Source organism: Diuraphis noxia, unplaced genomic scaffold (assembly GCF_037042655.1).
Source record: "Diuraphis noxia isolate RWA-SAM2 unplaced genomic scaffold, SU_Dnox_SAM2 contig0007, whole genome shotgun sequence".
NCBI lineage: Eukaryota > Metazoa > Arthropoda > Insecta > Hemiptera > Aphididae > Diuraphis > Diuraphis noxia.
The window spans coordinates 270,314-288,781 of NW_028301717.1; the positions used below are offsets into that span (position 1 = coordinate 270,314).

Here is an 18,468-nt window from a genome sequence, read left to right on the forward strand (position 1 = left end):
ACATACACATGTATACGAGTTGCTGCCGGGACGAAAATTATATTGTGCGCGCGTAATACCCACATACATATATATATAATATGTATACACCTACTGTAGCGCGCGAGTGTGCGTGTACGATATTATAGGTACCTATATATGTTTACTTATTTCACTCAAGACTCCAAGAGTCTTATTTTATTTTATTTTTTGCGAGGGTCGTCGTCGTTATATTATTAGCTGTCAACCGAGTGTAAGGTTTGTGGATAAACGAGAAGGTCCATTGTTGTGTATATACACACACACTCATGTAAAAGATTTTATTTCCAATCTACTTAAAGATATTTTATACCCGGCTCCGAAGAATACCCTCTTTCGGAATTGATATCTCTCTCTCTCTTTATATATATATATATATATAGAAATAATAAGTGTATTTACGGGCAACTGGTCATTTGGAAAATTGAGTTTTTAACCGATCCGAATGTATACACGTATATATATATATATATATATATAACGGGTATATTTAAGGATCAACCGTCCAAACGAAAAGAAAAAACCGTTATCGCACCCCTCATGCCATTCAATCATATAAATATAAAGATAAATGTTGTTTGCAGTGCGCGCGCGTGTGTGTGTATGTATGAAATTAGTAGAATAACGATGACTGACCCAGTTTTTGTTTTTAACAACTCGACTGGGCTTAAGGGACGATAAAAAACAAGTCCAACTGCAAAAAATAAAAGAGGAAAACGTAATCCAGAGGATCGTAAAACGCAGTTGGTCGTAAAATGACGTCGATCGCTGCTAAACCCAGCGGCTATAGAGACTATGATATAGATATACACACGATATGTATTAAATATATAGACTGTCCGACTGTCGAGGGAACGCTTATAATTTTTTTAGTGAAAAGGTCGTGTGGTGATGGCGGGAGGGATGCGATTAAATTTGAAACAGCGAAATTCACCCTGGCACAGACGACACATCACGACGATAAGCTGAAAATAAAATATGCATCACTCATCTCGCCTCGAGAAAACTCGCCACTAAACACTATACGTGGCGGAACCGCATGAAAAGTGCATCAGGCGGTCCATTTTCATTTTATCATATTATGCGCCGGAGGATAATACAATATTATTACGATATCGTACACGATGTGCTGTATACGACGGATATATATAATATCAGTGTGCGCTGCAGAGGATCGATTTAATGACGAAGATTTATCAATATATTATATGATCGCAGCGTACAGCAGGGTTGTTACGGTCTCTTCTCCGCAGGAAACGAATTGGAGCGCGCCTGCGCGTTACGTATAGGCCACTTATACCTATATAATGTATACTATATATTATTCATTATTCAATATTATAAACATATACGCTTCGCGTATACAGAACTCCGGGCCAAGGACTCATTTCAACCAAAACTCGAGTCGAGGTCGTTTTTGTAGTATATTTTTTTTTCTTCGAGCATGCGCGCGCGAACTTAACCCAATTACATACATATTACCTATATTAAACTAAAATATAGAATAGAACATATTATGTTATAAAAGATATTTGACAACAGTGCAGGGACTGGGAACGCCATTTGAAGGGAGGAAAAGTAACAATTTAAACGATAATATTGGCCTTAGATAAAAATGTATGAATAACAGTCGTATAATACAGTACGGTGCATTATAATAAAATTATAATGGTAGCACTTTTTTCATGCTTAAACATCAAACCGATTAAGATAAATGCATCGCTGCAACACAATTAAGTTAGACAAAAGTAAAAGTAAGCAAACAATAATTATTATGACATGTTATTACGCTTGTGTATATAACGTGTAAGAATTATATCGGCCTCGTTTAGAATTGAAATGGCGTCGCCAAAGCGCACAAAAAGAATATAATATTTTATACTATATAGGTATATTGTCAATGCGTCTTATTATTGAATTAGTTTTCAGCAAGCGAAACACCCCTCAACCAAACGCCATGTTAATATAATGTTGTTAGTTTTTGTATAATATACCTACTGCAGTGAGCAAAGAAAAAGTACCTCTATACATAATAATTCATACATAAAGGTTTTAAAGCGGAAGTATAGTAATAATAATATTTTAAGTCCGCGGGGGTGTTGTTATCATGTGAGGAAAAATAATGTATTGTATTGTATGTCTAATGACGAGAGCTGTAAAATTATGTTATTTACGTCGTATGTTTGTGTGTGTGTGTGTAATGTCGGCAAATCGTCATGCTTCAGTCGGTATACATATATAATATACCGATGCATTGTATATATATATGTATATAAGTAGGTACCATTAACGTGCGACCCGCGCAGCCAATATGGCGGCCGCTCCAGTGTCGCGTGGAGGTAATAACGCAATTCGAAATGAAGAATAAAAAAAAAACTATGGTCAGCGTGCGGATATAAATTATGTATATCCATACCCGTAGTATTTAAGCGTAAGTACTATAATGATATTATTGCGGTGACAACCGTGCGTATTGTATTATTTGGGATTTTTATAAATATTAAATTTGACACTATCTTATTAACCGTCAGAACGTTGAGTACCGACACGCACGATCAATCGAGGTAAGTATATTATGATAATGAGTTTATTTTAATTTTAATTAACCATAATAATATTATTTACAGAATGTGGAAAAATTAACTTAAAATAATAATATTAAATGATTCGGCTAAACCTCGCCATGTGCAGTGTATTATCGGTCATCAGGACGGAGGTCTAGAAAACGAAATAGCTGTTGTTGGTACATGTCAGTTTCACGAAAAACGCGTTTATCGTTCATAACGACCTCTTCCTCCTCCGTAAATATAATAATATTATATGATATTATTACAATATTATGACGACAATGATAGGCAAAGCGCAGGTACCTAAGCTGTTGCTGCTGCTGCAACAAGCAACCTTGACGAATATCTATCGAGACGGGTTGATGACATTACGCGAGACTACGCGCACACGTCGTTATTATATTATTAATATAATAAAATTAGACGTTCAAAAGTTGTTCGATTTCGTGACATGAGTGGAAACATATCGTATAATAAATATTATATTATATACCCACGTAGATGTGCGGATAGCAGGTTTATATACATCATAATATTATACCTAAATGCAAGATTAACTAATTTAGAGATTTTAATAGGAGACGTCGCGACCAGATATCTCTGGATTTTATACTGTGTATAGTGTGTACCTTGTGTATGTGTAATTGTCAATGTGTGTGTGTTTGCGGTCGTTAATGTTGTTTGAATATTTTAAATTAACTATATATAGATAAGTAATTATTTAATAGTCATTTGGACGAGTAATAAAGTCAACAGCATAAATCAATTATCGTAGTAATATGTTAAAATAATACCGTATAATATGTTATATTATAGGTATGTAAATGAGTTAGTACTTAACTATACTACAATTTAAATTTGTTCGATTTCGACAATTATTATTAAATCGAGGTAAAATAAACGTAGACTTTTGTCATATTATTGTAAACGATTGTGCTTAATATCTTGAGATTAAAATATAATTACTATTAATTTCCTATGAATAAACGTGAGGGTTTATTCGTAAATTCAAATCGTATGGTTATCGCACGTGGACGGAAACCTTTGACGAATGCAAGTTTTTTATATAATATATACAAAATCCACGACTTGGTACTGGTGAATTTTTATAATCTCGCATTTAACACGTTCATCTATTTTACGTATTAATGTTGGAATGTCATGACCGAAGGTATATGGTCGCAGAGAATTTATGAAATATGTATTAAACGAAAAAAATTCATACATTGCGTCGACGGCGAAGCGATAAAAAACGATTAACGTGCAATTAATCTCGAATTAACGACCATAATAATTTGTGGTAATATACACTCGACCGCGGATATATAATAATTCGAAACAGTGAACTTATATTATAAAAACTATTTATAAATAAATTTATACAATACCGGAGACGGAATTAGAATAATTTTATATTTATTTTGCTCGCGAAAATTGTGCAACTCGAAACGCCGCCGCACCCATATAATTGTATGTATTTTTTGTTATTGCGCGTGTTTTTAAGTCGAAAACTCTAATAGTGCGAGATCGGGTCGACTATTATAATATGTATACACGACAAACTTGAGGTAATACGATAGCTCGTTATGATAACCGGTATGTACACTAATGTCTAGTATATTCAATAATGTAGTATAGGTTAAGTACTAGTTAAATAGTAAGTTGTGACTGGAATTTCGCATTATATATATATAATATTATATGTAAAGATATACACATCACATAGATATTATAATATTTATGTCACAAAATAGTCAAAGAAATAGTATTGGTAAGTGTATAATAAAATTGTTAGGTATACATATTGTATAAGGATAAAGGGAGTGCAACTAAAGTATTCAGTACCTTATATGTTATGTATTTGTGTAGATGTCAGATGATGAGTATAAGCAAAAAATAACATCGGATGATGAACTGTAAAGTAAGCAGAAATGAATTATATATTATGCAGCTCTGCAAATATGTATATATATAAGTATAGTTATAGAGAAGCGACTAACAGTGTTAGAGGAAGATTATAATATATTAATAAGATTAACTATTCGTTAGTATATTATGTTATGTAAAAAATGTTAAAATATTCTAGTGCTGTCATATATCATTATTATTATTATAATATTCGATCTACACAATGTTATGGTTATTATTATTGCCGTGTTATTAAAATATTATATATTAGACTGTTAAATAGGCGGTTAATTATTATTATGCGTGTCTGGGGCAAAATGGTCTTACCGGCGCTGGTTCTAGACTTATTTCTGGACGACGAGGACGAGGAGTTTTTCATGGCGTTGGTGCCGGGCGAATGGCACGAGGACGAGGGGTGTTTGGCGGGCGAGAAAACGGTGGGGGCGATGGCCGAATGGTGGTGATGGTGGTGATGATAGGGATAATGGGTGTAGGACGACGAGGACGTCGGGGCAGCGGTGCCGGCGGCCGGTTCGTGTTGACCGCCGCCGCCGCCGCCGCCGAGTTGGTGATGATGGTGGTTCAGGTGGTACGCGTTAAACGAGGACGAGGCGGACGTCGAGCTGCCGGGCGACGTGGCGCCGCTCGACGACGAGGTACCTTCGCGCTGTTTGGACGACGAGCCACCGGACACCAGCATGGACGGCTTCACGTCCTGGACTCCGACGCCTCCGCCTCCACCTCCTCCGCCTCCTCCACCGCATCCCTGATGGTTGTCCGGGTGCAGGAACACGCCCATGGACGCTATGGAATAGGCAGTGGCCGCAGCGGCCGCCGCGGCCGCCGCGCTGTTCGAAGACGAAGACGACGACGACGAGCTCGTGGCCGTCGTCGTTGCGGTGGTCATAGAGTCGGGCGTACTGTCCTTGGGAGGTGTCGGCGGGAACGTGAACATCGGATGTCCTCCGCCGCCGCCGTTGTTGCCTCCTCCGCCGCCGGAATGTTGCATATCTTTGGACGAGGAGGCGACCGCCGATGGCGAGTCGTCCTGCACCGTCGGCGACGACGAATACCAACCGCCACCGGGTGACGACGATTGCATTTTGGTGTCTAACAGATTGTTGCCGTTGTTGTTGTTGTTGTTGTTGTTGTTACCGCCGTTCAGCCAGGCGGCAGCAGGATGAGAAAAGTGAGACGGCCTACACATGTTTCTCGTCGATCCTGCAACAATAAATTTCGAAAAATCAGTACCTATATATTATGTAGGTTTAAATATTATTATTCAAAATTATGGTGATGTGAAAAAAATGAATATTATATATTATTTGTTATTTTACATCACAGATAATGCTGAATCATTTTAACATTTGATAAGATATATAGATTTATTATACATATATTACATATTATATACCTATACCGGCTATACCATATACTACTAGCAGTACTAGCCATCATAGGTATATCCGAAAAAAAATTTAAGTATGAAAACAATTAATAGTAGGTTATATAGGTATATGAAAACATTTATGATTTATAAAAAAGGAAAGTAAAATGCAGTTATGATGGTGATACATAGTTTCATCGATCCCTACGAAGATTTTTATCACTATATATAGTTTCAGGGCAACGAGTTTGAAGTCATTGTTAATCGCTAAATTCAATATTGTAGGATTTTATATGTTTAGCTACATTCACCCGATTTGAATGCAGTTTCTAGCTTCCGTCGCCGTTTCAGTCAATAAAAGTAATTACGACGTCCTCCTTCTCCGAGCAATAAGCACACATTGATGTATACCTCCTACATATAAATGGTATACATTTTTATTGTTTATCATAAATGGCTGCAAATTTACAATTTGTCATTTACCACCTGCCGCCGCGAAATATAGTCGTTATTATGTTATAATAATATTATTATATTATTATTTATTCACACGTGTCGTATATACCTAATACCGATGCGTATAAATGCATAATAAAATTCGCGGCACAGCGTATAATTTATGCGTTTCGCAGATCAGGCGCGACGATAAATCGACGCGTGCATATTAAATGCATCATACATATTATACGGGGTGATCCATTTAACGCGAGACACTCATTATTCCATAAATCAATAACGTTATTGAAAATATTTTTTTACACGATTTAAAAGAAGTAGTTACAAAATAACATTTTTCGAGAAAAAAATTATATTTCTATCGTTTTTACTCTTCCGAACGACGCACACATTTGTATCTTCATATATTCCGTACAGTTAGTTTAGTTAAATGCATTTAAAGTTTAGACGAGCAGAGTAGCGGTCCAACATTTTGCGGGGTCCTCTGGCTCCACTCAATTTATAGCTCGTCTTAAAAGTATTCTACAAAGACATTTTCTGTCGCCGTCTTACAAGTGCGTACCTAGTTACCAAATTGTACGATTAACAGCTCACTTATGGCTCCGTTAGTTTAAAAATTAGAGTGAAATTATCCCTCATAAAATTTTATGTGTCGACGTAGCGTCCTCTAAACTTTAAATACATCTTGCCCAAACTTTCATTTTTAGACATTGAAAAACTTAATAGAAAAAAAAAATGAAAACAATTATTTAAAAACGTTAATGATATAAATAGTATAATTCTTAAAGACGTTAATATAATTTGAAATACGAGTAATAAATAATGCGTCTCACGTTAAATGGATCATCCGGTATAATACTATTGTAGTATGCGTGCGAGCAGCCTCGGGATCTCCGTTTCTCTCGTCTTAGCCGTACTGCACCAGCCGAGTTAAAAAGGTATTTATATAATATCACGTGATAGACATACACATAAAGTAGTTTGCACCTCTGTCAATAATACATCAGCAGCAGCGCGCGCGTGTGCATTACGTTATTGGCCATATTTTTTTTTCTTCCGCTGAAATCGATTTATCGCGATGCCATTGCCCCTGGCCGAGCGTAACGCGCGCCATTCACCGTTTGACTAGGCATACACATCGTCGTTTACGTAACGACAATAATATATTATATAGGTACACACAATTGTAAGTGGTGTGTACATTATACATATTAATATTATACTTAAGCGCACAACTGTATACGACGACGACGACGATGATGATGTCTAGAGCAAAAGGTATTAAAATCCGTCTCGTGGAGAGGTCGTCACGCTGGTCACTATACTCTACTCGTCTCCGCTTTCGTCTTTTTCAGTCGTCGTAAATATAATATAGCATAAAAATCGTTTACAGTATGTATAACATCACGTTTTAATTATATATAATATTTATATTAAGCATTATTATGCGACCCGAAACGAATTGTCTCGGTCAAAACGGGACGCGTTCATGCGCATATACAGGGTGTGCCAGAAACTTGCAACGATCGCGGCCTCTGGCCCTCGTCCAATTACGGAAAATAATGATAATAATATATTAATAACGACGATGTGACATATTATATTATTACACTCGCGCGCAATATTATACATTATTATTATTATTATGTGCGGTACGAGTGTACGCGACCTCTTTGAAGATGGGCGGCCACAGATAAAGGGCTGCGTTTTTATTCGTTCACACGCGCGCGCGTAATACACATTTCGAGAAGAGAAAAAGCGCCATTAGAGAGAGAGAGAGAGAGAGAGAGAGAGAGAGAGAGGACAAAGCGCGTGCGTTATCTACGCCATCGAAACGCTCTCGTGAAAACGCGACCAAAAGTCTCCGCGGGAGAGGACAAAACACGATTGAACGTCTCCCCCCCCCCCCCCCCCTCGAAGACCGCGCGAAACGTTTATACAGTTGTTTAAACACACCACAACGAGAAAATAATTTTATGCGCCTTTGATGTGACCTGCGAACTCGTAATGAAATACTGTGCATATGTTGTAATCACGCGACGGCTATTATTACCAAAAATAAAATCGCCCCGTTAATAGGATTAAATCCACAAAACGCGACTCTCATCGTCAGTTTGTATAGGACCGTATATTTAGAAATAATTGTCCACTGTGCAGGGACAAGAAGAAATTACAAAAATTTAAATTTTCTCACTCTAAATTGTGATTCAAAATAATATAGTACTTATTTAATTGTATATATCATCGCATAATACCGAAGACGACGTTTTTTTAGATGTTTACGGTGTATGATTAATGCTGATAATTATTGTATTATATTATAAATTATCAAAATATAATATAATTGTTGGAAATAAACGAATGGCAGTTATGCGAGGATTAAAACTTTGCATTTTTTTTTTTTTTATATTAGCCGCCCAGGGCAACAGCTTCCTGGCTCACCACCCTAATACAGTCACCCGTTCGGCCTAAATTATATTACAATCCATAACGATATCTAATAGCGATAATATTATTATTAAGATGATATTGTGTTAAGCGAGAAACGTAACGGGGGGGGGGGGGGGGCGCTAATCGCAGCCGATCGTGTGAAACACTCGACCGTTTACGTAACATCGGATTGATTTTTATTCTCTTGGTTTCTGATCACTGCTCGGCGTACGCGACCGCCTTGATGATGCTAATGTAATATTATTTCGGTCGATTAATCAACGACGGCGGTCGGATTATAATAAAGTAATATGAATATTAATCTCCGAAAACGAGCAGCCTGTGTGTGACAACGACTCTACAAAAATATCGTGAGCGTATGCGTCATATCGTGTTAAAACAAACGACGACGACGACGACGACGACATGTACAGTGGACTTCGTGTAAATCGATAAAATATAAATGTTTAGAAATTAATACCCGTGTCGCTATGTTCGGGCAATCGATCACGTACACAACCGAACAACTATTCATGGACACCTCCCAATAACGTACAATATAATAATAATAATACATTATATTATTATATAGCAATAGTATATAGGTACAGCTAGTGTATTGAAAAACGAGTTCTCGCCTCAAACACAACTGTCGCATTCGTAATGCGAATATCATATTATTATTATTATAACGCGCGTTATATATTTTTTAATTTATCGAATTTTCTAAACCACCTGTGCGTACTAGTATTCGAATCGTGTACCCGCGAGTAGTGTATCTGTTTGCATGTGTGTGTACTGTGTATGCATCGTGAACGTTTTCTATATGTTATTATACACTTTTATTACGCCGTTTCGTAATTAACCGTCTCTGCGCTCCGTAGCTGTATTTTTTTTTCTTATCCAACGTACCTATATTATAAGATAACTATGTTTTTATGACAATAAAAATGCGTTTTATTATTATTATTATTACTATTTATTTTTTCTGTGTAATGGACTTTTCATATAGAATATATATATATTATATATATATTATTATATTTATGTATAGGCGTAACTATTATAAGTACTGGCGTACGTATAAGTGATAGTAAAATCGAGAAAGTCTGGCGGACACTGTATTTTTTTTATACATAATATACACACATCGGGATTCTAATGATCATGTCCAAGTTAAAGACTACACAACCGCATACAAGCCTAGTAAATGTATTTTCGTGACATTATCAATCGTTTATATTATATTATTAAAACGGTTAACGGTTTTTCGAAACGCATCGCATATAATATAGGTACATACAGCTAGTACTGCAGCAGTAGGTAGTTATTTTCATTAGCAGTGGTTATCAGTGGCGGTCGGTTACATATTATTATTATATAGTTATGGTAGAAACAAACGCGAGGAAATTCTCACACGATGATAGCTGCACTATATTAAAATCATGCATACATAGTCGGTATAGATATGAAAAAATAGGTATTATGATTTATAGAAAACAAATAATGTATATTATTATGGATAATCCGTTTTTAGAATATTTTGTTTCGTTATCAATTATTAAGGACGAGAATAATAATCCAGGCGACCGGTGTCGGTCAAATAGTAATTTCGAGCAATACACGCTGCGGCTGTATCATATAGTAATGTTTATAAATTTTAATCTAAACGAAGAAAAAAAATTAAAAAACAGGTGAATCGCTGCACCGGGCCTGCAATTCGGAGGTACCTCTAGGTATGTACAAGCCGGCTAAAGATATACGCGTGCTTGGAGGTGGACAGGTGGAGTCAGAAAATTGTCGCTAATGACGTGTCTTGCACACATACACACACATATACACGTATTATCAAAAACCGTACACGCGTACGTCGTATAATATTAATGAAGAAGTGACGGCTTCGGTCCTACACGTACGCGCAACAACTATAATAATAATAATAATAATAATAAAAATAATCGTTATATTATATTATTATGCGCGTACAATATAATAATATATCCGTCGTTTGGTCTTCATTACGTGAGAAATTGGCGATTCAAAGCGCGGACCGGCGGCGTAGGATATATCGAGAAGATGTCATGCGCCACATATTAAAAAGTCGTTTATAACTCGCGCGATATGAAGTCTATATATAGTAATACAAATTGTATGAAATACTACATTAGAACGTCCTGGTATGTGTATACTATAATCGAGAGAAAAAATATTCGAAAATAATAATATTATTAATAATACATTATATGAATAATATTATATACAATAAATAATAATAATAATATATTAGTAAAAAAAAACCGTTCATACCAAAGCCGACGGTTTTAAAACCCGCGCGCACGTCTGTTTTCGGTCTCGTGTGTAATAATAATAATAATAATATTATAATATTTCTTATATACTATAACGCGTATACTACTTATACGTATATGACATTATAATATTTAAACACGTAGATAGGTGTTGTACGCGTGTGTCGAAAAACTATCAGCTCGCCACTGCGTCAGACACTTATTTTGGCTGTCAATTTACTAATTGAGTCTTTGGACGCGGCGTACAAAGACCGTCTGAACGGACGGGTGCTGTTGGTGCTGCCGTTGAGCCGAACAACGTTGACGAAGACCTGCAGCAGAAGGTGGAGCTGAGGTGAGAGACAGACAGACAGAGATAGAGTTGGGCAAAGAGAGAGGGAGAGAGACATTTTAGGGGAAAAAATAATAATAATAAAAAAGGAGCGTACAGTTTTGACACGCGCGCGTCACTCCCGAAGCCTCGGTCCATTAGTCAAATTAGCTACCGCCCGCCGACGTACATACATATATATATATATTCCAAGTATATACAGACAGACACACACGCACGTATAAATATACATACACATAATATATTATATTATATTATATGTGTCTGTAACGCCAACACTCGCCTCGGGTGCACGCGGAGAGAAAAACTAATAATAATAATACCAAAACCGAACCCGTAATATATCACACCCCGTGTGTCTGAAGCAGGTCCCAAACGACTGCAGCATCGCCCACGCTGTAGGTATATGCAACGTATATAGCATATATTATAGCTATATAGTGCTGTGCTACACCACATCACTGCACACAATCACATCTTATATATCCAATATTATATGCGCTTATGCAGTTAAGAATAGTATTAGACTCGATGAGACGATGACTGTGCGTGGTGTACCTACGATAATAAAGGTGATAACGAAAATATTATTATGATATTAAGTTCGCGGTGATGAAACGATGAGCAGCATCAGACGACTTTTAATCGATTTCAATATTTTTGAGAGCTAATCGTTTTCCTATATACCTAACACCAATACATACAAAAGTCGCTCATACGTCATAGAGATTAAGGACAATAAAATAAAATAAAAACATTTATAATTTCTTTTTTAACTGATCAAAACGACTTTGGTGGATTTCACATAAAAATATATTTCCTATAATATATACTAACAGAAACACACGCGCACATACACGAATGCGCGCACAAAACATTTGTTTAGGAATTCGAAGCTGTCAAACGGAGAATGATTCGAACTTCCTGAATGATAATAATTTGTATTCCAAACGCCTGTGCGCTCTTTTAGACACGCATAAACCGGTTGTTATATACCCCTTAAGATCATGATATTATATTATTATACATAGTATACCTATACATAATGTGTTATTGGTCCGGCGTGGTTATTCTGCATAAAATATAGGTACGAGTTTTTTTGTTCTCTAGCAATACCTATATAGTTTTGATTTTTTTTTCAACTACGTATGGAATTAATTCAGAACTGAAAAAATAACTAAGCTGTCCAATGCGAATCACATATTTTATGCATGCGCCATCTCGTGTGATATATAAAACAGACACGTTATTACTGCAGTGTACCTAACCTAACCTAACCTGTACAAATGATGTGTGCGTATATTGATAATAATATGACTTCTAAACGATCCGCGAATAGAACATTTTGTTTTCAATTTCGCGAAGGCAAGCAACGCTACACTACACGCCAACGACACGTTTTCAGTACTGCTGCAGCCGGCAAACGTCCGGTACCATTAGTGCGGTTACAAAAAATATTTTTATACCTATATAGGTACTATTGGCACACCACCGAATGGGTGAAAAATCCTTGAAAGATATTTGACAACAATAATGGAAAAAAAAGTAGATAGATACCTATACCTAAGCGCCCATTATATTATGATTTTTTTCAACACGAGACAATAGGAAAAAAAATACGCCATAATGTGTTTTGAAAATCAAAATACGAACTACATATTGCTATATATATAATATTATATATACATAGTCGATGCAAATAACAAAAAATTTCCTCCGCATAAATATTGCTTGTATAATGTATACCTGCCGATAAATATATATTACGAATCTGCAGCAGTGCTAACGACGCGAGGTTTGCAATAATTATAGCTTGCTTTGACGACGACAATGATATTTTGTTACACACGCAATTTACTCGGATTGTACCTTCACATTTAAATCGGCAACCACATACATATTTTGTTTATTCAAATCATATTATAATGTTATGCTCACATATTGCATTTTCAATGCACACATATTTGACAGTCACCATACATGCAATGTCAGAATAACCAAATAAATGGAGTACAACTATATAGAAATTAGACCATTATAGAATTTGTTCCAATAGTCACGACATTTATTGACTTTGAAACGATGATATTATCATAATATATTATTAGGTATCAAGAAAATTAGGAAGACATCGCACTCGCGTGTGTTTTGACACGCGTACGACACTACGACATAGCAAATGTTCGTTCACTATTGTTTCAATAGTAGTGTGCTTCAGTTAGATTTGATATTAGAGTGAATTTAACTATCATAAAATTGAAAGATAAAGTTAATTTCTAGGGTCCCCGCGTAAGGTTTTATTGATATTATAATTTTCAAATTAGTTATGACCTTTTTAAAGCTGTACATTTTAAAACGACACTTGCGGGTGCAACGTCATCTCAAATAAAACATATGTTCAAATCACAGTAATCACTCATAAATCCGATCAAAACTATGAAGTAGATTATAATATGATCGTAATTACGTTTATGCTAAAAAACGTTAAACATAAAATTAATCATAATATATAATAATATGTATGTACCCATACGAATTTACAATTCCACGAGTTCCGTCGGGTCTTGCGGGCCACCACGTGCACACGTCCCGTTACGTTCTGCCATAATAATATTATAACGACGTCGAAACTAATACGATCCCCCCCCCACCCACCCCGAGACGTGAATTTCGCAGGTATATTATTATACCCGAAACACGACTCGCACACAAGCACACACCGGTCGGTATATGACACTCAGCATCTCAGGCGGCTGCTGTGGCGGCGATACCTGTTTTACCCAACGACAACTTAAAGCAGTGACATAATTTTCAATTCTCCTCGTTTTTTTCGTTTTTTATTATCATTATTTTTTTTCCCGCCATGTATACGTTTGTAATAATAATTATTAATGCGCGGGCCTATATAGTAGGTAGGTAGGTATAAGTATGTGTGTGTGTGTATACGCGTTTATATATTATTATTATTATTATTATTATTATTATGTTCGTCGTGTTGGTCGAGTAACGCGCGCGACCGAGCGAGAAAGAGTGAGAGAGAGAGAGGAAAGAAGCCGCCACCGTCCCAAGGAAATAATATAATATATGTACATGCAAAGCCTACGCCCTTCGTGTTGGCGCGACACATACAACGGGCGCGCGGGCCAACCGCGAACCGCACGCGATATATATTATTATGTGTATATCGTATATGCCTGCGTGGCCGACAAACGTCGGGGAAATTAATAATGATAATGAAAAAAAAATGTATATTATATACGGTGACGGAGTCGTAAGGAAAAATTGTAAAAAAAACACGACGTGTGCGCACAATATTTACGACGTATCACGCGGACAAAGGTGCCGAAAAAAAAACGATGCGACATCAACCGTTCTTATGAAAAATAAATAAATAAATGAAATGAAATATTACGTTATATTATATTAAATACGACGTTCTTGCAGCAGTGTGTATACAATATACTAATATTATTAACTTTTTTTTATTATATACCAATAATATATTATAAGATGTATAATAGACGTAGGTACTATATACTATATATTATTAAAATATGCGCAAAGAAAAAGAAGAAAAATAATAACAACGGCAAAGTTTAAGCGCGTATATGTTATATAAAGACGAGCAATAGTTATATATATATATATGTATATATATGTATATGTATGTAGTAGCTTCTATATATGTGTGTGTGTGTGTGGAATAGTAGCTGCCGAAAGAAGCGCGGGGCGTTTATTTTTTCGTCGGCGACGGTATTTCCGGCCATGTTCAAATTGATTTATAATTCAAATAACGACCAAAAGGTGCCACAGTCTCACGATCACAACAATGGGCCACGCATTCCACACGAACCGTACGAGCCGCCGTTCGTTGTTACCACCTTCGGCATTGTTTTTACCATATCGAATAACATATCATACGAAATATACGTGTAGTGTAAGTATATAACTACACATATATATCAGTTTAGTGTGTATATATAATGGTTAGACCAAACGTGGTATAATGGTCCCGTCTGACCAGCCGAGTTTTAGTGCAATACCAATCCGATTAGTATAAACTATATATAATATCGGCGTGAAGAAGCAACATAGTACCTACATATAATAGCAGTGTCCAATGGCCATACCTCGTAAGTCGTAAGTCCGAAAAGCCAATTTTCCAGGACACTACGCAATGGTATAATAATATAAATGAAAATATAAGTTAGCTGATTCAAATGGAATTATACGAGGTATTGTTTCTTTATCGACAATATATCACTATAAATTATTCGGCCGTTACCGCCGCAGGTACCTAGTTATATATTATATATATATTGCATAGTAAAATGCATAATATTATCATGTGCTTAAAAAAATTAATATCATGTTGTATTGCGTCGCGAGGACACATCGCGAAATTCGTCTGTATACTTTTCTTGGACGTTGCGCACGATGCACACTGATTTTCGCTGGCCGTTATGACACACTTCGGCCACGATACACATTCAAGCTGTGTATACGAGCGAATCCACACACTCAGTCACACACACGCCTATAATAATAATAATATAATAACAATATTATAATGTCGTTGTAAAACGTTGTTAATTAGCGCTCGCTGCAGCTCCGCCGCCACCATTTCAGATACCTAATAATAATAATCATAATCATAAAAATACAGATATTTTGTTGTTTTATACTCGTATTTTTTTATTCGAATTAACGACCAAACGCCCAAGGACCGCTGCGATACTGCTGCACATTATAAGAAGGTCGTCGCATACTATAACGTTATAGGTACCTCCTATGGTATAATAATTCTACACAGGCGCACGCACAACAGGATAATATAATATGTAGTATTAATATAGGTATGGGTAAATAAGTTACCTATACTCTCGTCGTAATAATTAAAGTACGTACACGCCGTATCCGCTTGCGTATAATTAGGTTTATGTACGTATACTTATTCATACGTGCGAGTGCGATGTATATAATATATTATTATATACGAGTGATATTGTTCTAACAAATAATAAACAATTTTTGTTTTTATTAATACTCTCCTGCGTGCGTCCAAAAAAAAAAAAAAAACATAATATATTGACATATTGACATATTGTATTATTATATTATTATTGCAATACTGCGGATAAAACGTCACTATTATTTGAATACAAGTTATGACATAATAATTATATTATAACATAGGTATTTAGCTCGTCGCGATATAAAATTAAAAATAACATTGTATAGGTGACGAGCAAATAAAAAGCCGCCACGTCGTGTATAATTGATAAATCGTGTGCAGACGACAAGCGAATTGAGTGTGCACAAAAGTAGGCAAATTATAATAACAATTATTATTATAAGAAACCACGAATAGAATGAAAAAAACCTCCGAGTAAAAGTTTTTGGCGAAAGTTTTTACACGAAATGAACTTACGGCCGCGGGGATATTGTTGTTTCGCGATAAAAATATATATTATTTTATTATTGCGATGACGACTAGTTAATGTAGTAATATAATATACTGAGTTATTGTACGCACGCTACAGGCCGCGGCGAGGGAGGTTTTTCATCACGGCTTTCTCTATATCTCATAACATATTATACATATATAATTACAGACCATCATCGTATTACAGTGTCGAAATTTCGGTAAAAACAGGGGAAAAGTCAGTGCAGTACATATGTAGAAACAGTTTTAATATACCACGAAGATAGAACGTGTCTATAGGCACGTTATCAATAAACTACTCTTGCCGATGTATTTCGCACCACACCAAAATAATCATGTTCGTGCCTACCATAAGTCGTACCAATAATTATTGCAATCGTATAATTTGATCACATATCGTAATTTAAAGGTATGGTAATTTACTCGACACGACACACGACGCACTCGTAGCTATGAATCCGGCTTAGCACATGACCTATAATATAGGATATATTATGTACCAATTTTCAACCGCTAGCTGCAGTCGTCTTCGCTAATGACAATAGAATAATGATAACGATAACAATACCTCCGGTGTTCATCGCATTATGAACAAAGAACAAAAGTCTAAGTAGTCGCGGGGAGACCGCGGTACTTTGTCACGGCACATTTCGACGATGATATGGTAAGAGCGGACCCGCCCTCTCGAGGGGGAATATTATGTTATAAAAATAACAGAAGAGACGCCACCAAAATATGTTACGTTATTGTCGTCGTTGTTGTGCTGTTATTATGTACGTCAAGACGTCCCCCTCACCACCAGACCACTGCGACAGAACTCCCCCACCGAGGCCGGGATCCGGGCACCGTCGGGATCGACCAATCGCGTACCGAGCTCTTCCGGGGCAGGAGGTATAAACGTGCGCGCGGCACGTAACGAGACCGACGGACAGGAATGTGCGCGCCGGACTGTCGCGGCCGCGCGCGACAAATGCGCGCCGCCAGAGCTGCGAGCTAGGACGACATGTATTATTATTTATAATATTATATATTATTGTGGAAAAAACTCCGAGAGACGTGCGGCGCGGCGGCCGCGTTCTCGTCGGAGTGAGAGCAAGCCGGTTGTGCCCCTCGGAGACCGGTCGATTAATCAACCGCCGTCGCAGTGCGTGAAGCGCGGCTCGCGCGCGCGCGCGCGACGACCCCGTTTGTTGTCTTGTCTCCGCGCGCCCGGTTGACGACGGCGTTGGCTGATATTTTATTTTAATAGTTACGGTGCGCGTGCGCGCGGGCCTAGAGGCGAACGAACAGTAAAGACACGAACATTATCGGTTACACCAAAAATTACAAAGTTGTAATCGTTGTCGTTATTATGTTAGTTTTTGTACCGTATTATACATAAAATAACATTAACTAGCCTATATATCACCTATATTATATGTGTATATTGTACTGTATAACTAGTTCTACCAACACATCACATAACTATATTATATGACCACACGGACAATTGCAACTGAGAAAATAATTAAGTAGTAGACCGCAGACGATGACCGAATAATCAGTTCAGGACTTGAGGCATTACCTTATTTCTGCGACATTTTTTTAGAACGTAAGAAAAAAATAGAAAAGAGACC

The 18,468-nt window shown here is 36.7% G+C and overlaps 1 protein-coding gene across 2 annotated transcripts in view; it reads right to left on the bottom strand.

Annotated features, from left to right (window-relative positions):
• The window catches only part of LOC149054311 (uncharacterized), a 62,162-nt gene that overhangs the window by 29,926 nt on the left and 13,768 nt on the right, over positions 1–18,468 (bottom strand). Inside the window, exon 3 of one of the 2 annotated variants that reach the window (XM_089230245.1) lies at positions 5,154–5,714. In XM_089230245.1, coding sequence (XP_089086371.1) covers positions 5,154–5,714 — 561 coding nt within the window. Of the gene's footprint in view, positions 1–4,820; positions 5,715–18,468 lie in introns of both variants that reach the window. The other variant, XM_089230244.1, reaches the window with a different exon arrangement.